General features: G+C 42.8%; 1 protein-coding gene across 1 annotated transcript in view; it reads right to left on the bottom strand.

The window, feature by feature from the left end:
- Window positions 1–26,226, bottom strand: part of DOCK2 (dedicator of cytokinesis 2) — a 447,565-nt gene that overhangs the window by 266,622 nt on the left and 154,717 nt on the right. The window contains exon 26 of the mRNA XM_011947752.1: window positions 15,810–15,958. Within this exon, the coding sequence (XP_011803142.1) occupies window positions 15,810–15,958 (149 nt within the window). The remainder of the gene's footprint in view (window positions 1–15,809; window positions 15,959–26,226) is intronic.

The following is a 26,226-nucleotide window of genomic DNA, read 5'->3' as shown; positions in this document are numbered from 1 at the left end:
CAGCCATCCCACTACTGGGTATATACCCAAAGGATTATAAATTATTCTACTACAAAGACACATGCACACGTATGTTTATTCCAGCACTATTCACAATAGCAAAGACTTGGAATCAACCCAAATGTCCATCGGTGACAGACTGGATTAAGAAAATGTGGCACATATACACCATGGAATACTATGCATCCATAAAAAAGGATGAGTTTGCGTCCTCTGTAGGGACATGGATGCAGCTGGAAACCATCATTCTTAGCAAACTATCACAAGGGTAGTTTTTAAGCAGATAAGTAATTGGTCTCCTGGGGGTATTTCTGGAAAGGTTAACTACACTTACCCTCACTGAATCATGTCATTCCTTGCCCCCAGATATAAAAACGAAGGCATTTTTATTAATTTATTTGATGACTGTGGGAAGTCTCTGTTTTTACGTACCCTTTGATGAAGTATAAGCAAAAAGTTTAGATTTGGACAAATTAAATTCTGGCCCTGCCACTAGCTTGCTCTGTAGCCTGAGTTTACTTATTTCAACTCATATAAGCCTCAGTTTGCTCATCAGTAACATGGAGATGATAAGAGCTTACTCAAAGAATTGTGGTAGAAATAAACTGACTTCTGAATATAAAGGGCTTAGGACAGAGTTGGGCTTATAGCAAGCATTCATTAACATGAATAACATTATGTCAATATTTTTAAAACAAGTACCCACCATGAATTAGAATACAAAGTATGCATGAATAATTAAGATAAAACATAAGACTGAATTCAAGTAAATTCAACCTTTGGACTCTGCCCCTAGAACATTGAGCATTTATATTCACTCACCTGAAATGATTAATACTTATGTGGAAAAGCCTGAAAATAACTTAAATCGCTCACTGCTGTTTCACAGATATGTTTGCATGACCTATCTCAGGTCACATGGTCTGTTAGAACTAGAGCTGGAAATAGAACCCAACACTTCCCAAAAGCTGTGAAAAGGCCCTAGCATCGAATACTGCCTTCCCTGTCACCACCACCTTAACAAATAGTGTACTAAGAAGAGACATCATTAATTAATTAATCACATGCTTTTGAGAGATGAAGGTAGTAAGGAAGGAAAGAAAAAACATTTTGGTATTAACCACATGCTCAGCAACTTGGTGTTATGAATTAACAAAATATGGAGAGATAAGCTGAGGCTCAGAGAGGCCCCAATACCACTCAGCTAGTCAGTGATGGCACTGGAATTCAAATCCACACCTATGTGTCTCCAAAGTCCATCATCTTTCAACTAGAATTTAACTCAATCCAAATCAACAAGTATGTATTGACTGCTCAATAAATGTGCTGGGTACTGTGCTAGGATATGGAAGTGAACAAGACCGATGTGGTCTTTGTGCTCATGGGGGTGACTATTGAGATAAGAAAACAGACATTGTAAAGCTGGGCACAGTGCAGTGACTGTCAGGTAAGGTGAAGCGCATACAACCTCCACACTCTTCAGGCAATGAGGAGAAGAAAATATGAGCTCTAATCTCTGCCCCACAGTTCAAAATATTACAGGTTAAACATGTCCATGTAGGCTGGCCTGGGGGTGTGACCAACCCCAAGGTATTATTTCTGTGGGAAAATGCAGGCTGAATTCTAAACTATGTATAAACAACTTTGGGAGCCCAGCAGTACTGAAAGTTGGTACCTGCTTTTTATGCGATGTTTTAATGCAAAAGCAGCAGATTTACCTTTCTCACCAGATTCCACTGAGTATAAAAAATAAAATTAGTGTCAGCATGTATTTCTTGAAAGTAGACTAATTGAAGATGGGAGGATCAATAAAACCACGGAGACTAATTATTGAATATCTGCTTGGAGTTTGGCACTATGGCCACGCAGTGTGGAAATACAGGAGAATGTAAGACTGGATCAGCTCTGTCCTTGGAGAGTCTGTAAACCACATATAGGACACCTACAGAACAACACTTTCTGTAAATGATGGCCTATGTCAAATTTCCAAGAGACAGGGGTGGACACATGTCTGTGAAACAGACCAGGCAAGGCAAATATAAGGGAAACTGACCCAGGCTTCAAAAGACAAATATGATTTAAATATTCAAAGAACATTTATTGTAGCAGTGGGAGGAGTGTTAATCAGGCAGTGAGGCTTAGGAAGGACTAGATGTGCTCTGACATAATGAATAGACCGCTGAGGCCAAGTGCTGGGAAATAAGGTGTCCAAGTTAGTTTCTAGTAAGAGAGGAGCTTGTCTTCAACACCTTTGCATCCCAAAGGCCTAGCATGGTACCTAACAGATCATAGGTGCTTAGATAATGTTTAGTGAGCTGTTGGATAGAAAGATATTACTTCAGTTGAAAAGAGAAATAACAGAAAGTGTTAGTCTTGTCCCAACATGTGCCAGAAAGGCCTACCATGACAAGAGCAAATGTCAAGCTGCATATAATTAAGTGCCAAATTCTATGATAAGGCCAAAAGTTTTCAGAATGCAGGAGAGGTGGTGAGTGAGATGGAGCTAAAAGAACCTGGGGTGATTTCTTAATCGAGGAAGAATTGGGTTGGGCCTATTAGGAAAGGCAGGGTCTGGCTCTCAGAGGTCACAATTCAGATGTCTACATAGGCAGGATGGATAATATAAAAGTGTGGACCCAGTCATCTAGAAAACAATAGGAATGAGTGGGACTGTGGGTTTTATGAAATAATTCTGCAAGCCAGACACAATACATCTGTGGGCTAGATTCAGGTTGTAAACCACCAGTTGAAGGCTTTCAAGACAGACAGAAGGGAGAAAAACAGGGTGACTGTAGTCAATAATTTAATTGTCACATTTTAACATAACTAAAAGAGTATAACTGCATTGACTGTAATACAAAGGATGACTGCTTGAGGACATGGATACCTCATTTTCCATGCCGTGATTATTACGCATCCCATGCCTGTATCAAAATATCTCATGTACCCCATAAATACATACACCTACTATGTACCCACAAAAATTAAAAATGAAAAAAAAAGAAAAAGAGGGAAAAAAAGAACCCCTTCCAGATGGAAGGAACAGGGTAAATGACAAAGAAAGAAGAAAAAGCATGAAGGCTTGGTGGGAGAGTGAGAGTCTGGCTGTGCTAGAACATAAACTGCAGGCTGAAAACAGTTGGAAATGTGGTTAGAGAAGAAAAGTAAGCTGAGTTGGGATTTCAGGCCAAAGACAAGGTAATAAATAGAGGGTCAAAGATGACTTTAGCATGCTAGGTGGCTTGCAGAAACTGTGCTGAAATTAAACTTCATTTTCCAATCCAGACTGTTAAAGCAATTGTGTTTATCTCTAAGACAAAACTGATCTAAAAACCTCCCTGAGACAATGTCCATTCTAGAACTCTTAGATCATTTGCTGGAAGCTACCTCGCTGCAGTCTTTGGCTGCTGCCTCTCAGACTGTGCATGGCAGGTGGGGCACCATAGACAGAGCTGCTGATCAAACGCATCCTTAAAAACAGAGCGCCTCCTCCCTCGCTTAACTCATTTCACTTAAGGATTTACATTTATACCAGGAGAGCAAATCAAAGTTATAGTTCCCTCAGCAACTGTAACCTGGACCAAACATAGCTATATTTCTCTGCTGCTGAGAGAGTTTTTAACTCATGCCTCCCAACTTTGAAGGGGAGATTTAATTCAAACATTATGCAAGAAATGCTTTTTGGAAACTAAGTGGCTGCCCCAGTGAAGGTTTAGAGTGTAAATGGCTGTTCCTTTCAACTAGTACTTTTATGCAAGGGTTCCCAGCAGACAGAAATCTTCCGCAGCCCCTCCACAGTCTTGGAGGGAGAATAGAAAGGTACCTTCTCCATCCCTCCAAGCCGCCACGCTGCTTATGGGCCAAAGCCCAGCTTTGTTACTGCAGGCAGCCAGTGTTGACGAGAGGACTGTGCAGGCAGCCAGTGTTGATGAGAGGACTGTGCAGTGGCCAGGACTAGGGGGAAGAGTGAAACAAGTGAGACACTAGCCTAGGGGGCAAAATTGAAGGGGTCCCAAAAAACTCAGTAATCAAGAAAATTAACTATGCAATGTTTTGTTTAAAAAATTAATGCAAAAACTCATGGCAAACAAAATAACAAAATATTGATTTTCTTTTTTAATGTCACGGTATTATTTGATTTGATTATTGAATTTTTGGTGCCCCATTACATTCTGCCCTTCCTCCTGGGCCATGCCTCACCCTCATCCTGGCTCTGAGAGGCAGTGAAGAAGGATGTGAGATTGAGGACAGGAAGCAGGGAGTGTGTGAGGCCATTGTGGATTTGGCTGTAGGTGAACTTCTTTAAACTTTGGTCATGGCAAATGATGGAATATTAAAGAATACCTTAAGAAGTATTTCTAGTTGGTGCTGATGGAACTGAACCTGGTGGATCATTAACTTTACTAGGGATAGGTCTAGTCAACTGTGAGAAAAAGCTGTCTTCTTATTTTCCAGATGAATTCCCTGAGAATACACAACCCAAAGACCAAACCTAAGCAATGCCAAACCAACCATTTTCCAAGCTCGCTAGGCAAAGATCAGCTGACGCTCAAGTCCTATACCCTGGCCTAGGACTTACCACATGGCTAGCGCTGTCAAATAGCCCATGTGAAATACTATAGGCTGCAAGGTCCCTGAGAACAGGACAGGCTCCTATGCTCCTCCACGTCCCACGTACCCAGAGCCTAGTCCTGGGTTAAGGCATGCTAAATGTTGGTTTAGTCATGCAATTACCTAATCATTCATTTGGTGGGAGGTTACATTGGCCTCCTGATTGGTTGAGGCAGTTAGGAATTTTGCAAATGGAACTTTCTAGTAAGGCTAGTCCTTTGTGGATTTTGTTGTCTTAACTCATAAAGCAGAAAATCCTGTATCCATCAGGTTTTTACACTAATTTCTATGTGTTATCTCCCTTCACATAGAAATAAGTATACTTGGCAGAACTGCTCACCTTCAAACCTCATTCTTCGTGAGTGCGCATCCCTTAAATACTTCAAAAATAAGCTTTTTAAAAACATTTTAAATTTTGAAATAATGTTAGATTCCTAGTGAGTTGCAAAGATGGCACAGAGAGTTCCTATGCACCCTTCACCCAGCATTGGTTAATGCTAACCTCTTATATTACCAGAGTACAATAATCAAACCAGGAAATTCACATTGGTCCAATGCTATTAACTACACTGTAGCCTTTATGCTAATTTTGCCAGTTTTCCTTCTAACATCCATTTTCTGGTCCATGATTCAATTCAGGATCCCACATTGAATCCAGTTGTCATGTTTCCAACCTGCAAGAGTGCCACAGTCTTTCATGACCTTAACTTTTGAAGAGGACTAGACTGGTATTTTTCACTTCTCAGTTAGGGTTTGTCTAATGTCTCCTCATCATCAGATTGAGGCTGTACATTTTTGGCAATATTCCTATAGAAGAGATGTAGAGTCCTCAGTGCATCCTGTCAGGAGGCACATGACGTCACTATGTCTCTCTGCTGGTGGTTTCCCTTTGCTCATTTGGTTACCATAAGGTCTATCAGTATCAGGTGTCTCCACTGTAAAGCTACTATCTTTCCCTGTGCCATTAATCAGTGGATACTTTGAGAAGATACTTTTTGACTTTTAGTAACCATCGATGGTTCTTGCAGCAATAAATCTGAGTGGTGTTTGTCAAATCAAAAATCAACTTTTCCTAATTTTTATGTCCTACTTACGGCCAAAACCTACTGAGGTGAAAGATAACAATCTCCCCGTCACAATGACCTTCCCCACATTTTGGAATTGGCCACCTAGTTTAGGCATAGCAAATCCATGGTACCCAACTCATTGTCCCCACCCCTCACCTACCGCAGGAACCAAAGCTGTCTTTCTCACTGCCCTGCAGGAGACTTTGACATTCTCAACACTATCAGGAAAGAAGCCACGGCAGACCAATGAGAACTGTCATGAGAAATGAAACCTATCTCCCCTCCTTGGTGTATGTTGGGTGTTTAGTTTTTCTTAAAAACACTACATCCCTAGAGCATACTGGCTTTGCCAAGTCCCTCAAGAACCCTTAGAGGATGGCGGATTTAGGGTCCACCAGGGGAAGAGAAGTGCACAGGCAGCTCCCTTGGGTCTCTGGATTTTTCTTAATTGGGGTCATTGTTTGGAGTCCCTGGCAGGGGTGTGCTGGTAGATATTTATCCATTGTTTTTCTAGAAAGAAAAAAATAAAGTCCTGGATACATGTAACGTTTTCCAATTTCTGTGGCATTAACACTCCCTTCCTGGTTAATTTCAAGGCACAGCAGCAGACCTTGAGACACTGTTTCCACCACACAGACACAATAGATGTAAATAACCTCAAGAGGATAGACAAAAATGAAATGGCGCCAGCTCATCAGGAAGTTGTTGAGTTTTGAGATCTTATTACCTTAGATTTTAATATAGTTTATTTAATTATAGATTTATAAGAATTTTTAATAATGGCAGTTATTTAACAATTGCCTCACAAAATTCCTAAACATTTCATACTTGGTTCTTGTGAGCTGGAAAGAGCCAGCTCCAGCTCTCTGCCCCGTACAATGGTGATGAGGAGCTCTGAAGTTCTGGAATTCCCCGCAGGAGCCCCTGAAAGGACAGGAGGACACCTTTCTCCAGTCACTCCAGGAATTCCTGTGAGGCCCAGACGCCCTGCGGGGAAGGCCTGCCTCCAGCAGCAGCATCTGCCACTTCTTGGCAAGCCTTCTGTGGGGCCTGCGAGGGCTCCAAACCATCTGGCTGCCACCAGGGCTGGCTTGGGGGTTGCCCTCAATACTAATAGGGCTACAGAGTTCTCTCCAGGCTCAGCGCCTGCCTTGCATTTTCCCAGGCAGCCACTTGGCCCTGTACTGTTCTTAAAAGAATTCTAGGGATGTTTTAGAAGCAGCCTGGGACAGCAGAAAGAGCATATGAGTGAAGCAGAACAGTGAGGGAAGAAGGAAAGCCACAAGCATAGAGTGCAGATTATGTTCCAGACATAAGGCTGGATGTTTTCACAGGTGCTCTTGTTTACTGTAATTCTGCCACACCTGGGAAAAGAGTATCCTCATCATACAGACAGCTCAGAGCAGCCATCCCTAGCCTTTTTGACACCAGGGACCAGTTTCATGGAAGACAATTTTTTCATGAAAAGGATCGTGGAGGAGGTGGTTTTTGGATGATTCAAATGCATTACATTTACCGTGCACTTTATTTCTATTATTATTACCTTGTAATACATAATGAAATAATTACACAACTCACCATAATGTAGAATCAGTGGGAGCCCTGAGCTTGTATTCCTGCAACTAGATGGTCCCATCTCGGGGGGACAGGAGACAGTGACAGATCATTAGGCTTTAGATTCTCATAAGGAGCATGCACCCTAGACTCCTCTCATGTGCAGTCCACAATAGGGTTCACGTTCCTATGAGAATCTAATGCCACCACTGATCTGAAGGAGGTGGAGTTCGGGCAGTAATGCAAGCCATGCGGAGTGACTGTAAATACAGATGAAGTTTTACTCACTCTCTGGCTGCTCACCTCCTGCTGTGCAGCCTGATTCCTAACAGACCATGGACCCAGGGTTGAGGGCACATTCTGGGGTTGAGCAGTTAGATGACTTCTCAATGTCCCACAGCTAATGACAGCAGAGCTAGAATTTATCCCCTGCTCTGCTCACGGCTGTAGCCCCAGCACACAGAATAGAGCATATGATAGGCACTTTCTAAATATTTGTGGAATGGATACAAGATGCGGTCTGATTTAAAGCCTGTGCAGGCTCCTCCAGGGAATTGGTGCAGGTGAAAGTGCTGTTAAGGGCGATGTGTAGATGGGGAGTGGGGGGGAGGCAAAGTGGTGCATGAGAGGCTGAGTTGGGAATGTCACCTAGCCTGTCTGAGTCTCAGCCTCCTCACCAGTTAAATAGGGATAGTAAAATCTACCTTGCCACTTTGGGGCTGGAAACAAACAACTGTGTTGTATAAGAACACATGCTGCCAGTTAGAAGGTGCTGGGGAGGTGTGTGCTACACCATCATCCATGGAAGTTGTGCCATTGGCCTCAGGAGGGCATTTCTAACTCCATGGAAGCCAGAGGAAATGCAAGGGGTGAAAACAAAGCAGCCTTGGGCACAGCAGAAGGTGCAGTGATCTCATGTATTTCAACCTCAAGTTTGGGGCTTAATTAGCTGCTCTCTGGAATGCACCACAGACAAAAGAATTTCAACAAGCCTTGTCTCCCTGCCTTTTATTTGAAATATGAGGGAGCAGATAGGTTAGAAAAAAACCCTGCTGCTCTTGCAGGGTGGTATTGATTCCTGGGAATTAAATAGTAATGCAAAGAGGCAGTGGCAGGCTCCCTTCCACCCTGCAGCAGGCAAACTGCCTGGGCTTATCAGAGAACCCAGAGCTCAGAGTGGCCACAGAGGATGCACTTCAGAAGAAGGCGCCCACGCATAGACCAGCAGGGTGGACTGCTTTCCCACACAGGTCAGGGGCAGGACTCTACCAAGAATGCCCTCTAGTCTGGAGGATTCCTGCTCATGCCACAGTCCCCTCCCCTCCCATCGGGATTCTAACAGAGTGGAGATGCTAACGCCCTTTGCTGTCCATATCTGATCCTCTTCAAAGGAGAGGCATGAGTGTGTGTGTGTGTCTATGTATGTCTGTGTAAACATACATACACCCAAAACCACACATGCATATTCAGCGCATTAGACAAATCATTCATGGGGGGGTGGGGAGCATGTGGAATGGGAGTAGAAGATGGGGATAAAGGGTAAGAAATTGTTAAATAAAATCATAGAAGTCCATTGTTCTGAACTGAGCCACTGCACTAGGCCCAGATCAAACCAAGATGGAGTCACCTGTACTAAGTGTGTCAAACTAAAATGGGAACTTTAAGGAAGTAGGAAAATTCCCCAAACAGACCAATTTTTCTTAAAAACAGAAGGTTCACAGCAATCAGATGGAAAGGGCATGGTCACCTGAGCTGGCATGATAAGGAAGTCCCCCCTGCTTTAACTCTTACAAGTAACCTGATGTTAACCAATCCACGTTTTTGTGTCATCCCATTTCCTTCTTCCTGCTCAAGCTACCTTACAATAACCAACTGCTTTGCTGCACCCAAAGAGCTCCTTCTGTCTTTTAGATACGAATGCCTGACTCATGAATCACTAATAAGAGTCAATTAGAAACTAAAATCAATCTGATACAATTTTGTTTTATGACAGAATACACACACAAGCACACACACAGAACAGGGGAGGAGCTTGCACAGACCAATGAAGATGATCTGTCATGAACTCAGGAGTGTGATTAATTCAACCCTCTGCACCTGACATCTAAAGAAGGCAAAAAGAAGAATACCCTGCTAGCACTCAGCGCACAAGACCCCAGGGAGAAATCAGCCCCTGCCATTAATTGGAGTGAGACATATTCATTCATTTATTCCTTCCTTCAGATAGCTTCAAGAGCCAGGCATTTTGCTGGGGTGGGGTGGGCGGGGGTAGAGCAGCGAGATCTCTCTCCTCACAGCACTCTGGTTTCTGCAGACAGACAGAAAAGTCCACAGAGGGTGACAACACAGGTGCCACAATGGAGCAAGCATGAGCTGCTCCTAGGACCACAAGAGACGTAGGGGAGAGGATTAGAGAAGGTTTCCCAGGAGAGAGACATTCAACCTGACTTCTGAGGGTAAGGTAGGATTTAGCTAGGCTAAGAGCATTGGTGATGCATTCAAGCAGTGTGAACGGCACTCCGCCGCAGTGAGAAGTGAGCGTGCGCTGCACAAGCAAGGAATTGAAAGAATTGTCATGGAACCAGAGCATAGACAGTGCAAGTGGGATGGGAGAGACTGAAGCCGAAAGCATAAACTCTGTGAAGTCAGGGGGTATACCTTGCTCTCTGAGCTTCCCTGAGCTTCCGCACTCAAAGCCTCCTGTTACACAGGAGAGAATAACAAAAAATGATTGGTGCTGGGATATCAGGGTGCACACATGGTTATGAAAACACAGACAAGGAAGTCCCTAATTCTGCCTGGGGGCAGAGGGGAGGGGAAGGAAGAGGGAATGGAATTGAGAAAATCTCAGAAAGGAAGTATTATCTGAGCTGAACCCAAAACGAGTTTAGGATTCTACCTGCAGAGAAAGATGAGAAATTGGAAGAGCATTTCAAGCAAGAGACACTGCATTCAGCAAAAGCAAAAGCCTCCCAACCAGTGGCTAAGTTATGAATAAAAATATCAAAACCTGGCCGGGTGTGGTGGCTCACACCTGTAATCCCAGCACTTTGGGAGGCGGAGGTGTGCAGATCACTTAAGGTCAGGAGTTCAAGACCAGCCTGGCTAACATGGTAAAATGCCGTCTCGATTAAAAATACAAAAATTAGCTGGGAGCAGTGGCTGGCACCTGTAATCTCAGCTACTCAGGAGGCTGAGGCACAAGAACTGCTTGAGTCTGGGAGGTGGAGGTTGCAGTGAGCTGAGATCACACCACTGCACTCCAGCCTGGGCAACAGAGTGAGACCCCATCTCAAAACAAAACAAAAAAAATCAGAACCCTCAAACCATTCATGACTAATAGAGTACCTTGGTAGCCCCCCTACTCAGGCTTAGTGAATAGACTCAAATAATTTTTTTAAAAAAGATGATTCTGGGGATTCCCTATGTCCACAGTTCAGATACAACCAACACCTTTTCCTCTTGAGAATTAGGAGTCATCTTTACCCACTTTAAGTCATCTTTACCCACTCTGCTAAGCAGAGTAGCAAACAATGACTCTCCTTTTTCTTGAGGAATGAAACATAAAAACAACAACCCTGTCTTAAGAGGGGAAAAACCAACTCCCTCCGGGTCTGGAGCAATATTAAATTTTATCAGCTACTCAGCAGCCAGCACAGCACAGAACGAAGCCAGTGTGAAACTGCCCTTCAAAGTAACTGGAGTTGACAACTAAACTTGCTCAGTGATGGGGAGAAAACGAGTTAATAGAGGAAGAAGTCAGGCCTTTTATCCTTCACCTGAGCTGGTCCCTTTCATATGCTAAGAGGCCAGGAGCAAGCTGGGTGAGGCAATTCAACACTATCATTAAAAAAAAATCAACACCCAGGCTAAGGCAGACATCTCCCCTTGAGTCCTATCATGACGCCCAGGGTTTCAAAGAATAAGGTTGGCCTGCTGCTCTGAGCTGTAAGTACCCAAACAATGACAATATTGAAGACAAGCATCCTCTCCCATTCCCCAAACACACAATGCCCCCCAAATGGAAGCTTGCCATCCTGCACTAAAATTGCTAAATTTCCACATGTGGTTCTATTGTAGACAATGGCTCCAGTAGGTGGACATGGTCTCTATGCTTGGGGTGGGACAATGTGTTGTTCCATGATGTCAACTAAAAGCCAGTAAAAATGGCTATGCTGTTGTCAGCAGAGAAGGTCCAAACAACCAGGAGAAAAACCCAGAACATTTGCTCTGGGGGCCTTTTTTATTTGTTTTCATCTAAATGTTCAATTTTGAGAAGTTGGTACCTGTTGAAAGCAAACAGCTCATTCTACGGTCTGAATTTTCAAAGTTGGATCTTTGCATATTCCGTGCCCCTTCTATCGCATGAAAATGAATTTATGAGTACAAATTAATGTGTTTGAAATATTTGCCATTTTATGGTTTATTAAATGCATATTGGAAGATGCTAGATTTTATAGACTGGACAGGGCTCTTAAGAAGGTAAAGAACTGAGAATGAGCCCAGCTATTCCTCTATTTCCAGTGAATACCAAAGGAAAAAAGAAAATAGGTCATATTAGAGCAATGGTTTCTGAGCATGGTCTCTACACTGGTAGCATCAACAGCACCTGGGAACTTGATAGAAAAATAAGTTACTGGATGCCTGGACCCCACCATCCAGACTAATGATCAGAAATGTGTTTTAACAGCTCCTCCAGGTTACTGGGGGGTGCCTGCTCAGGTTTGAGACCTGCACTACAACTGTGGCTCTTCACATTGGCTGACAGTTAGCATCACCTCATAATCATCAGCTTCTCATTGCAATGCCCCACCAACCCCAGACCAATTCAATCAGAATACTTGGGACAGGGGCCTAGGTATTACTGCTTTTGATGCAAGATTTTTCTTCTCAGTCACTTTGCAAGCCGGGGACCCTCAGCCAGTGACGCCCTGCCCAGGCCTCGCTCAGCCCATCCAGCTCACCATCTATGTTATAGCTTGTACCCATGTTCAGCAGTTCCTGATCTCTTGTGCCGCACCCAAGAAGAATGAGGATACGTGGGACACTGAAGGGTGAGGAGGGTGGAGAATAATTTTCTTGAGCAGTGAATACGGTTTTCAGTGGGGCAGGGGGGACACAGTAGGGGGTCGGGGGGGCCACTGGTTCCCCTACCCCAAGGTTGGAAAGTTGCACCCGCCCCGTCCCTCCCCACACCTTGTGTGACTGGCTCTGGGGCCTAATGGACTCAGAATGGGGACTGTTGATTGGTTTGTGAGTAGGCGAAAAAAGGTTAAAGTGAAGACAACACTCAAAGGTGGGCATGAGAGTGTAGAAAACCAATTAGGAAAAGGTAAGTTTATGTAAAATAAGTGAAGGGTGGGGATTAATCAGAGGAAAGTGTGCCAAACACTAAGACAAATTCTCAGTCCAGTCTGAGGATTTAACATATAGCTTGGCTTTCAGGTTTTAAACTGTCTTTGGCTTGGAGATGGGGTTTCACCGGGGACCCGCCCCTATCTGCCTACCCATTTGGCTGCCTCCTGCTGGTTTGACTTTTAAAAAGCTCCCCAGGTGGCTTGTAATCCCAGCACTTTGGGAGGCCAAGGCAGGAGGATCACTTGAGGCCAGGGGTTTGAGACCAGTCTGGGCAATATAGTGAGACCCTGTCTCTACAAATTAATTAAGTAACTAACCAAGTGTGGTGGCTGGTACCTATAGTTCTATCTACTCAGGAGGCAGAAGCAGAAACCTGGCAGGAAAATAAATAAAATGAAAACTCTTGAGGCGATATGACTATGCAGGCAATGAGGCCATGTTGAGAGCCGCTATATGCTAGAATATGAGAAATTTAGAGTAGGTACTTTTGGGCCTCTGATTTTCAGTTTAGCTCAAAGTAATCATGGCTACTGAATGCCTCCTATTCATTGAAGAAGCTTTTGAGAAGAGAAGAGAGATTTCTATCTTCATGAGCTAGAGATGTGAGATGTGAAGCTCACCAAAAGCATCAAAATTTGTACCAAATTCAATGGTGATAACAGTATTTAATAACCCATCCAGCAAAGACAGTTGCTCACCCGGAGAAAGGGGTGGGTTAGTCCCCACAGTCAGAATTCATTATAAAAGCACTGCACTCAGAGGCAGGAAAGAGTGACACGCACCTCCCACACACCTCAAGTCCAGATGCCACAGTCCCCCATGGGGAGCTCAGAGCCTCCCACTCACTTCTTGGCTTTGAAGCCCTAAGTACTGAGGGTGTGTGAGACAGCAGCCTCTTCTCACCAGTGTCTGAGGTCAGGGAATGTGCAAATGATGACAGCCTGTTAGGGTAGAGCTCTAGGAGGCCACTCCCCTGGGATGGACAGAGCCGCAGCATCCTGCTTCACAAATAACTGTGAACTGGGGCCATCCCTCTACCAAACCAGGAACTTGACAATTAGCACATTATAACTGGGTCCCTCAAACTGGGGGACACTGGCCTATTCCCAAGGATCCACATTTTTCTCCATTAAAAGGTATCTGAGCATTACTAAAATGTAAAAAACATTGTGGATTGGCTTTTCAACAGAAAGAGGCAAACTTTTTTTAGAGAGAGAGACAGGGTCTGCTCTGTCACCTGGGCTGAAGTGCAGTGGCAAGATCACAGCTCATGGAAACCTTGAACTCCTGCCCTCAAGTAATTCTCCTCCCTCAGCCACCTAAAATGCTGGGATCACAGGCATGATCAACCTCTTTGACTGAGGCAACATTATACAGGATGTTACCACAGAAATAATCAGCAAACCCTCATGTTTCTACACTATGAGTAAGACTGAAATCTCCCTTTAAAAAAACAATTTTTAAAAAGATCAAATAGCTAAGACTGGAACCAGCTCAACAGCTAGCTACTGAATGTCCTTATAGAAACATCATCACCCTAACATCATCATCTGAATGAATCCTGAATATCGAAGCTCTTGGTTATTATACTGTCTTTCCATTAAATGAGGTAGGAGTAGAAAGAAAAAGAGAAGAAAAAGACCATGACTTTATATCCCCCATGCCTGTGATTACCCAGAGTCTGAATCAGACTGACCTCGGTTTGAATTTTGACCCTGACATTTATTTGCTCTGTTTATTTGGCCTCAAATGTTAATGAAGTCTATGAATTTCAGGTTTTTCATCTCTAAAATGGGAATGGTAAGCCTTAGTATCCAGGATCAGGGTGAGCAGACAGAATGTGCAGATTGCATTTAGCACAGTGCCTAGAAACCAACAAATAAAGTAGAGCTATGATCATTAATTATTCACCACTGAACACTAGCTGAAGTTTCACCTCCTTTATGTAGGCTTCCTTGACAAAAATGCTTACACATAAACACATACACACGCATATATCCTTTGTAGCTCTTATACCCCAAATACGCATCTAGATTTTAGTCATTATATACTGGGGACAGGTTTTCTTGTTCCCAGTGCCTAGTGCACACTGGGTATATCATATGTATTAATATTTTTGCATGAATGAATGAATGAAGCAAGCTATGCATATGTAGTAATAAGACAAGAAGCAGCTTAATTGGGATGGTGAGTGTAGAAAGGAAGAGAAAGGAGAGACAGCATGCAAGGAAATTGATCATAATGGTTGACTATGGATCTGACCAGTAAAGGAACATCGCTCTGCAGGTTTTCGAATTACAGTCAATCACAGACACAGTTCATTTAGAAAGCTCTTCTCTGAGGATGTTCTAGGGAGGAGAGAGAAAAAGGCAAGGCTCACACCAACACTTAGAAAAAACTGTATTGGTTATTTGGGTCTATGTAGTCCTCTGAAGCCAGTCCCATTTAAGGACTGAGTACCTCCTGGACATTACTCAAGGACAAAGAGGAGCTGCCAGAGGAACCTGGGTCAAATCAAGCACCCTCCTTCCATCTTCCAATGCTTAAGAATTCCAGGCCTGGGTCTAATCACTACCTCTCAGTCTTCACCACTTCATCTGGCTTACCTTCTGCAGATTCAGCCCTTTGGAAGCCCTCCGCTTACTCCCACTGAGACTTTCCTTTGGTTTCCATTCCCTGCTAATCTCTGAATGACATCTACAAAACATACAATGACTTCATGGCCACCACCATTCCACTCCACGCCCTATCTCTGGAATCTGAGCCCTGGCAATCTGCTTATCCAGGAAGAGGCTTAATCATTTTTGCCATTTCAAAAGGTAACTGAAGAAACAAAACCCAAGTAAATCAGCTAAGAAAGCAGACACGAGAGTTTTCTTGGCCGTCTAGGCATAGGAAACTCTTCCTCCCATCCCTACAAACTAGGGCATGAGTACATGGACAAGCCATGTAAAAAGGCTGCAATAATGTCTATACCCACATTCTGAGAAAGCCTCGCCAACAAGACACACAGTGACAAAATGCTACATGATTAACTCTAGTCCCCTAGCCATCCTTCACAGCAATGGGGGTTAGTCACAGGAAAAGTAGGCCTGCTGAGCAAGCCGTTGACTTTTATCTTTAGACTCCAGCTGCTATCCATCAGCATCAATATTTCACAATTTAATCAACTTAGCCCTAGTCTGAGTCCAGGATATCTACATCATCAGGAGGACTCACCACATCCTGATAGCTAAGGACCTCCAAGATGCTGTTGAGCAATTCAACGCAGTACTTCTTCTCCAGGACCTGGTGTTGCATCTCATCCTTCTGCTCCAGCAGCTCCTTTAGTTCTTTGGTGATGACAGGAAGCAGAATGTCCCGGCATTCTGGAATAAAGACAGTTCAGAGGCATGTAGAATTCCTCATTTTTTAGTTTCTTTTCTTTCATATATGCATATAATTTTTCATTAAATAAATAGTTCATGAAGACATTCTCCTTGTAAAAAATTAAAATATTAAAGATTAGGTTAAGATGTCCTGAGAACATCATTCACAATTCTAGTCCCTTTTCTAACCCTTTCTACCCAGGGGCAACCAGTTATTCTAATATGTATATTCTAATATATTCTATATATTTTATACATACACATACATATAAAATGTGCCATATGAAATATCTAGTGTTATTTTAACTTTGCATTTAAGTCATATACTGTGATTATAAACTTCCAAGATCCTTTTATACAATTTTACTTATCTGTTTATCAGTATAAAACATATAGTTATTTTGGCCTTGTTTCCATTTTATACAAGGGGACCATGATGTATATATTACTCTGAACCTTGACTTTTTTTCATGCACTAATATTTCTTGGAGCACTTTCTATATTATTACATTTAGGGACAAACTTAGTTATTTTTAACTGTTTTATAGTACTCTTTATTATGGATGTATTTTTCTGTTCAGCCCATACCTGTACTACTGGACATTTTTCACTGGTACAGACAGTACAAAATGAATAACCTTCCATTTGCATCCTTGTGCATATTGCTTTCATTTACCAGCCTGGCCAACATGGCGAAAACCCATCTCTACTAGAAATACAAAAATTAGCTGGGGATGGTGGTGTGCATCTGTAATCCCAGCTATTCAGGAGGCTGAGGCAGGAGAATTGCTTGAACCCAGGAAATGGAGGTTGCAGTGAGCTGAGATGGTGCCACTGCACTCCAGCCTGGGTAACAGAATGAGCCTCCATCTCAAAAAAACAGAAAGAAAGAAATGAAAACTCTTGCAGAGAAGGGTATGTCTCTTGATATTGCTGTTTCAGGGAAATTTCTGGAAGGTTCTGAAGCCCTTTACAGCTTTGTCTCCATATTTCCCTTGAAAATAGAAAACCTTGAGGGGAAAAAAAAAAAAAATCCCAAAATGTGTCAAGCTGCCCCCACTCAGATGCTGCTTGAGCTGCAATGTGAATCATACACACCAGGATTTCACTTTAATTCAATCTAACAAGTAGATATTGGACATCTTTAATGTGGAAGATACTCTGTTTATGGAGGTACAGAGATAAGATGTGGTTCTTGACCGTTAGGTACTTAAAAAGTGACAGAGGTGATTATAGGGGGAAAAAAAAAAAAAAAGCAAAACAAATGAACAATGGCAGAAATTAGAATAAGACTAAGTTCAGAAGAGGTAGAGGACATCTCTTATTCTGTCAGCCCAAGAGCTACCACCCACTCCTTCTGGCACAGCACCCTGACTGTATGTGGGGGAGCCATACTGTCATGGGCTATAATCCTGAGAAGCTGTCATAGGCTCCCTGCCTTCCCGTGGAGAAGGGCTGGACACCTGGCCCCAATTAGGATGGCCTCTTGAAATCCGAATCTTGAGGGAACATTCATAACGATAACTGCCAATGGTACTAATACAGAGTATTTTGAGTGCTTGCAATGCACCAGGCACTGTTACAAGTATCCTGCATGAATCATCTCAGTAAATTCTCCTAGTGACTAAGGGAGGTAGATAACATTATTTCCCCATTTTGCTGATGAGGAATCAAAGGGACTTGTCATGTGTACACAGCTAGTAAGCAGTAAATCCAGCCCAACTGCAGAGACTGCTCTTATGCACTACATGAAACGTGCAGTCTTGGCTGGGCATGGTGGCTTACACCTGTAATCTCAGCACTTTGGGAGGCCGAGGCAGGTGGATCATGTGAGGTCAGGAGTGTGAGACCAGCCTGGCCAATATGGTGAAACCCTACATCTACTTAAATAAATAAATAAATAAATAAAAGCTAAAACTAGCTGGGCATGGTGGGCACCTGTAATCCCAGTGACTCGGGAGGCTGAGGCAGGAGAATAGCTTAAACCAGGGAGGCAGAAATTGCAGTAAGCCAAGATCACAGCACTGCACTCCAGTCTGGGTGACAGAGCAAGACTCCATCTCAAAAAAAAGAAAAGAAAAGAGAAATGTGCAGTCTCTCGGGCTCTGCTGTCATCACAGAAGTTCCCCAAGGAGGCTGCCCAGGGGGGCATGCTGAGTCCCCTCTCCCTCCAAGATTCTGAGTCTCTCCTCTCTGATAACTAGTTTCCCAGCATTTCCTCTGATTCTATGGATTGTTCCCTTTCTTCTAAATACATTTGTGTTTACTTAAATTTACCAGAGTAGGATTCTGCTGCTTGAAACCAAAGAGTCCCAACTGATTGAGTCACAAAACGCATTGAGTGCTTCAGAAGCCCTCCCATGAGCTCTGGTCAGAAGGTTCATAGAAGACTTCATAGGATCTAACAGAGTATGTCCCTTCTCTCAGAGCCCAATCTCAGTTTTTAATTAAATTCCAATAAGTGTAATTAATGTCCATTCATCCCACTAAGGAGTAAGCTCCATGAGAGCTGAACTAAAATTCAAGTGCCTGATACAGTACCTGGATCATAGGAGTGAGTCAGTAAATCTTGGCTGAATGAATGGAGGAGGTGGCATTTGAGATAGTCCGCGACACATGGATAACATTGCAATAGGAAGAGTGAGGATTTAGAGAACACTTGGTGATTTAGAGAACATAAATCTAGGGTTATATTCTCTTGGAAGGAGAATAATGAAAGATAACACTTGAAAGAAGTGTTCTTAATTGCAACGAAGTGTCAGTTCTATGGAAACAGAAAATTATAGATGACAAAAATTTTGATTCTGCTTTGCTTAAAATTGTAGATAAAATCATAGGTCACAGCTTTAATGACACTTTATGAGAAATTTGCACTGAAGAAATATATTGTTGGGGCTGGTCATGGTAGCTCACACCTATAATCGCAGCACTTGAGCCCAGGAGTTCAAGACCAGCCTGGGCAACACAGGAAGACCCCATCTCTACCAAAAATTTAAAAATTAGCTGGGCATAGTGATGCATGCCTGTAGTCCCAGCTACTCAGGAGGCTGAAGTGAGAAGAGCAGAGCCCAGGAAGTAAAGGCTGCAGTTAGCCATGATCACACTGCTACACACCAGCCTGGGCGACAGAGTGAGACCCAGTCTCAAAAAAAAAAAAAAAAAAAAACCACTTGTTGGTCTAAGGACTTTTGAAAGTACAATACATTGATTAGCCACTACCCTTTGTTTAGAACGATAAGGGAGAAAGTTGGAGAAAATATATTAATTTATCAATTACCCTATTATTTAAGTTAAATATTCAGTCCATATCTTGCCATTAAAAAGTTGAGATTTTCATCCAGATGTATTTATTAAGCAGGGTAAAAAAAGTCTTACAATATTCATTAAAAAGTTTATTTTAAAAGTTATCTTCTCTTTTTTCCTTCTGCCTGGCTAAAAGTTATCTTCAAAAGGATGTGAACTTGTAACTTTGCAATGTTTTGTTTGCTAGAGGGAAATCAAGTGTTGAAATTCTTGTTGTAGAAAAACTACGTGAGTTCATCTGAAGTGGTAAATGCTTTGTCATTGGAAGACGAATAACTTCCCTAACTTAATGATACTTCCCAATTATGCCTTCATTGATGTGATAATTAAGCCCAACCAGAAGATAAAAATTGTGCATTATCTTATTAAGTTAGATAAAGGTGGTAAAGTCTTCCTCTTTGAAAAGTGAAATAAGAGATTCTAAAAAAGGAGATTTAAAATACAACAGAAAGTCTTGTTTTTCCACAGTCCTCTGGGTAAAAGGGAGTCACCAAAAGATGTGCCTTCAGGAAATCTGTGTCACTGCAGTGAAGATACCATGGTAATGACAATCCAGGTGATAACAATGAGTATAAGAGTGTGTGGGTTGTCCCCTAGATTTCTAGCTTCTGACATAACATATTTGGATTCTGCCGAAGCTAAAGATTTGATAAGCCCTTGAAGCAAGGTAGTAAGAAACAAATAAAGCGTGGTCAATTGCCTTGAGCTTAAAGTACAAGATGACAATGTTTTAAGGCTTAAAATAGCTTTTTGTGACTCAAGATTAAAAATTATTTAAAATTCTCCCCACCTGTAAAATAGGGTCAGTAGAACCTATAGAAAGGAGCCATGTAAAGGCAGATCAAGAACTAACCCATTCACACATTAAACTAACTTTTGCAGTCAGTCATTCTACATATTTATTGAAGGCTTACTATGTGCCAGTCACTATTCTAGGGTGGAAAGGAATGACCAGGGGTTAACTCCCCATCACTGCACAGAGCCAACGGAGATAAGAAGCAGACTTGAGTAGACAGGAAAAACACTTAGTACCTTTATACCTTAGGAGTGGCAACCTATTAGGAGTGGTCATAAAACAGAGCTGTGGAATAACCGAGGTCAGGGTTTTCCTTAAAAGGTCATTCTGTTAGCACGCTAGTTGAGATACCTCACATAAATCCCATTACTAAGATATGAATCCAAGGAAAAAGCCACTCAGGAGATTTTAGATATGAAAGATCTCCTTGGGAAGTCACGGACTTTAAATCCTACTTAAAATTGAACTAAGCCAGTAGATTTTTCATGGAAAAGTCTGATGGTAAGTTCTCCATCCTTAGAAGTATTCAAGTAGTAAGTTGTGTTTATAGATAGGCACAAGGAAGAGGTAAAGTATCAGATGAAGGGATGAAGTGAATGATTATTAAAGCCACATCCAAAATTCTAGGATTCTATAAAACATAGGTTCCAAGGAAGTTGCAAGAAGAAGGATATATTTGCTAGGTGGGAAGACAGTGGATGTTTGCCTTGCTCACAAAGTACTGAGGCTGTGGGAGCTGCAGACCAGGCATTAGGAGAAGCAATAGTTTATCAAGCTGAAAGGCAGACGCTTTACAGATTCTCAAAACCAGCATCCCCATAAGATGGAGGTTCATGGTGTGGACAGTCAGCAAGATTTTCACTGAAGTGGCCATTAATAACATGGTCTGTTTTTCAGAAGGTACTCTGTCTTCTCTTTAACCATGATTTCTCAGAAATGTCTGGCTCCTCTGTTTGTAGATGAAATAATTTTTCTCTTTTGTAATTGGAGCTGTGAAATTATATTAGTCTGTAAAGCTTCAGGAAGCAGCATTTCTAAATTGCTGCTTGATTGTCAAACCAACAAACACAAATAGTTTTGAAGATAAATTGTGCAAACCCTGAAATCAATCTTCATAGGCAGAGGTAATGAATGTCAGAGACCTGCACACCCAGGCTGGGTTCCTGCCTTAGGTATCCAATGTCTAACAAAGGCTGGGAGACTTGCCACCAAGTGACAAGTCCAGAATCTGCAGAACTACTCAACTCCTTGGGTTTTAATCGAAAGGGTTTTCTTTGTCCAAGTGACAGCAGAGAGGAAGACGCAGTATTTCTGGGTTCTGGGTCCTCCCTTAGGAAAGTTTTGTCATGCAGCATCAGTGCTACCTACCTGAATGCATAGCCCTCTTGAAGTGTGACGTGCTTTTGCAATTATTTGATGGCTCATGGACACTTCAAATAAGAGGACCCTTTTCTTCACCTGCTCCTCACCAGTATCAGTCCCATTGGAAGAACTAAATGAAAATTCTTTGTCACTTTGGAAAACCACCTTGACGTGCATCCAGCCCAAATCACATCTGCGACCACAGCCACAATCCAGCTCCAGCAGGAAACACTCCTAAAAACCATATCTGAATTGACTCTCTTCCCCACAAGTCAGTTCTTTCTCCTTTGCTGTCTCTCGAGAGTGAGGACACTCCCAGTCACACAGTCAATCAAGTAAAGAGATTGTCTTTGAGTTCTTCTTCTCTTTACATCAGCATCTAATCCATTATGAAGTTATGTCCATTCTACCTTCAAGCCAACTTCCTCCACGTTCTGTGTCAAGTCTCCTAACCGCCTTCCCTGCTCCCTGCACAGGAGTCCCTTGTGGTCAGGAAATTCTTCAGTAACTTCCTATTGCCCTCAGGATGAGTTTTCTCAACTCTCTGGCATGGATGGAGGCCATCTGTGAGCAAGTGCTTCCCTTAACTCATCGTGGGCGCTCACCACTTGCCACTTCTCCACCTCCCTCTCTCTATTCCAACTACAAACTCTCTCCTCCTGAATTTTCGCATGTTATTTTCTTTGCCTAGAGTGCTCTTGTCCCACCCATCTTCTCCTGACTTCTTCCCTTCTAGCTCCTAACTTAGATGTGAAATCCTCTAGGATGATTTTCCTGACACCCCAACTCTGCCTTGGGTGACTCTTCTTCATTCCTATGGCACCCATAATGTATTTCAACATATTTCCATCTTACCATTTATCACACGATATGGTCATTGTCTATGTAACAGGAAAACCAGTGAGATTCTTGCTGTCATCCCATAAATGAAAGGCCCAAGCTGTAGCTGGGGTACACCATCATCCCTCCAGATTTTTTGAGAAGTACCAGTTCAGGACCAGCCCTACACCAATCCACATGCACTCACTCAGAACTAACAGAAGGTCAGCAGTGGCCTTTGGATATAATGCGATTTCCATGGGATATGCCATTACCTCTCTCCTCCATGAAACTCATGTTGAGAGAAGGAGAACCCAAAGAGTCACTCATAAAACATAAGATAAGATGGACACTATATCCCTGCTAGGGAAATGCTTGCCAATCTGTGAACCCAGGTACATCCTGGTCCCACCATCAGAATACAGATTTTAGGACATTCTGGAGTATAGTGCACTGTACTTTTCTAGCCCCTCTCTTACTGCTGAGAAAGAAGGTTAAACATAAGCAGTGCATCTGTGTCAGGGCTCAGTCACATCCTCAGCATGAGTACCCGTGTTTCTAAGCCTGACTATGGCAGCCTGCACTTGGAATCTCATTCCACTCACATCCAGCCCCTGACTTTGTCACCAGTGTGTGTTAATCGACTCTTCAATCCTGTTCCATTTTTCACAGACTTTAAGGTGAAACTCATTCGGCTTTGGCCAAGTTCCTATTGACTGAAAGTCGAATTCCCCTCAGCTCAACTCTCTTGGAGGACTGGCAATGGGGAAGAGGGGATGGCCACAGATATCACAGCTCACCCTGCCCTCCACCTGTAATTGAAACCCCAAATTCTCCCAGGCAGGGCTGCCCAGTGTAAACCCAGCGCTGCTCTGCCAGGCTGCTTTTCTTCTGTTCGGTTTGTGAGCATTTGCAGATGTTGAAAGCCACTTGCTTGGATCAACTGGACACAAAGGGAGACCTCCACAGACACGATTCTAGTCTGACAGTTAGGGATTTGTTCTCACAACCTCCCTCCCCTAGCCAGCATATCACGAAGAAAACTAATTCCGCCCACTGGGAAATCAATAACTACCCACGAATTTCATATTCCAGATCAGGTTACAAGCCTTTTACAACTTCACTAGCATTTCCCCCAACGCATTCTTCAGCAGCTCCCCATGAGTCACTTGCCTCACCCCCTGAAACACACCTCATTGCAAAATCCAGAATCACCACCCGCAGCCCTCTGGCCACCCTCCGGCGCCATCTATGTCTCCACTTTACGAACCCCTATGGGGCCAAAATATATCTCCCAGCTAAACAAACACAGTCTATTTAGAAATGTTAGAACTCAGCGTCCGGTTAAAATTCTCTCCAGGTATCTTAGAAGGGAGAAAACACAGTTAGGCGGTAAATCCTTAAGGAAAAACGTACTTCCAAAACTTTATACCAGATATCCATTGAAAGTCCGAACCGAGCTCTTGTTTTTACCATATATCCTTTATACTGAATATAAAAAGTGATTTTGCACTAAACCTAATAAGCAAATATCCTATAATAAGTTGGCTCCTGCCATTTAGAAGCACAGAGACAGCAGGGAGGGTTGGCTGGCATGAAACTGCTGGAACTGTTATTGTATATGTACGTGTGTAGAGATGGGGTCTTGGTATGTTGCCCAGGCTGGTCTCAAACTCCTGGGCTTAAGCAATCCACACACCTTGGCCTCCCAAAGTAAAGAACTTTTAACAGGATGTAAATATGTTTGTATCCAAAAAAGTCACACTGATTATAAATATAATTTGAAAGCTCTGAGAGTTGACATGCAGTATATTCATATCCTTAAACATGTATGTTTAAATATATATACATATATATGCATACACATATAGTCAATACTCACTGTTCTCATGAATATTATATTCTAGTAAAGTGCTATAAATAATTAAATAAACAAGTTAATAGTTGTCTTAGGTTAGATACTCCAGAAGCAAACTCTAACATGAAGTTTGGGTGAAGAAGACTTATTAGGAGATGTTCCAGAAAAATATGCAAGGGGAGTAAGGAAGTGGAGGGAAAGAGGCCAAACCGAGTACAAAAATCAAGCAAGCCTCACAAAAGATAACTTTTGAGCTCAATCCTACGAGGAGTTCTGGAGGCAATGTAGACTCCAGGGGTGACGAACCTGGAATGTTCAGACCCAGGGTGTCGACAGCACTTTGGGTGGTTCCAGTCCCCGGGAAAAGTAGGGTCCTCCAGCCCGAGGGCAGCCCTGGGAGGCAGGTGCTGGAGTTGGGGGCCATGAGAGCTGATGTGACAACAACAGGCACTGATAACTACCAGCAAGGAAATTAACCAGGTGACAGGATGAAGAGAATCTTCTAGGGGCCTGTGAAGACCACTTCATACAGGGCAGTCAAGGAAGGCTTCGCTGAGCCGGACACACTTGAGCTGGGACCTGAAGCGAGAGAAGGGAGCTGCATGCACTGATCTCAGGGAGGCACACTTGCAGAGGAAAGGACATGGAAAGGCGCTGGGATGGAAATTTGCAGACCTTGGAGGAATGAAGTGGACGCGAGTGTGCCTGGGTTGCAGGAAACAGGGGTTTAATGTGAGATGATAAATTTGGAGAAGTTGCCAGGGCCAGGTCTCATCAGGCCCTGTGGCCCATGGTAAAAAGTTTGATTCCCGGGTAGTGATAAACACTTTTCGTTTTTGTGTTTTTAATGGTGGGCCTAGAGAGGAAAGTGGGAAAACACTGAGGAGGCTTTCTGTGGAGGTAAAGAAGGGGTCTTGTATTTACTGCACCCTCACTGTCTATCAGGCATTCTCTCTACAAAGTATATCATTATACCTATTTTACCGACGAGGGAACTGAAGGTTAGAGAGGTTCAGTAACTTGCCTAAAATCATACAGCTAGTAAGCAGAGCTGAATTAAACTCAGGAAATATGATTCCAGAGCCCATATTCATACCGATTAAGCTATCCTTCTTCCTTACTATAACAGTGCAGGGGAGAGAAGATGAAAGCTTGATTCATTTGCGGCAGTAGAGACAAGGGTGCAAGTACAGAGGGAAGTCGACGAACATGGGTTATGTTTTGAAGGCAGAGTCAATATGACCTGCTGATGGATTACATGTGCTACATACTTGTGTAACCATATGCATTTTGGAGCATTTGAGTGAGACAGCAATAGATTCATTTTAGGGTTTATCAAATTAGGGTGTAATCATGGAGACCATTTCCTGGCCTCAACTAGCAAGTAATGAAAGACTCCCATCAACATTTCTCTGATGGTGGGAAATGGCCACTGAGATAGCCTATCATCACGCCTTCTGAAAGTTATTTAGGACATAAATAGTGTGTTCTGAAAGGTACTTGCACCCTTAGTTATCCCACTGCACTTGCCTGCAACTGCTGACTGGCCTCCTCATTGCTAGCTTGCTCATTAAATCCAAGCTCCTTAGAAAGTGCTTCTGGAAAAATAGCAAGCCAATCCAGCTCCCTAAAAGTGCTTTTGGAAAAATAAAAATGCAGATAAGGCCAATTGAATTGGGACCCAAAATTTGATTTGTTTCCTAATGCTTAGAATGATTACATTTGCAGTGCCGCACCAGATGAATGCGGTTTGGCCTGTCAGAAGACTGTGCACCCACCTCTTCATCCTGGTGATGAAAGGAGCAGCAAATTAAAAAGCTTCTGGCTGACCAAGCTGCCTCTGTACTGGATAATCTTGACAATCTTTAAAGAAGGATTTCTAGCTGGGTGCTGGGCATGCACCTGCAATCCCAACTACTTGGGACACTGAGATGGAAGGATTGCTTCATCCCAGGAGTTCAAGCCCAGCTGGGCAAGATAGCAAGACACTCATCTTTAATATATATATATACACACACACACATATATATGTATACATATATAAATATATATACACACATATACATATATACATATATAAACATATATACACACATGTATACATATATAAATATATACACACATATATAC

The sequence above is a fragment of the Colobus angolensis genome, unplaced genomic scaffold (genome assembly GCF_000951035.1).
Source record: "Colobus angolensis palliatus isolate OR3802 unplaced genomic scaffold, Cang.pa_1.0 Scaffold27, whole genome shotgun sequence".
Taxonomy (NCBI): domain Eukaryota; kingdom Metazoa; phylum Chordata; class Mammalia; order Primates; family Cercopithecidae; genus Colobus; species Colobus angolensis.
Note: the sequence above shows the minus strand (reverse complement) of the source record. Positions and strands in the feature narration are given on the sequence as shown.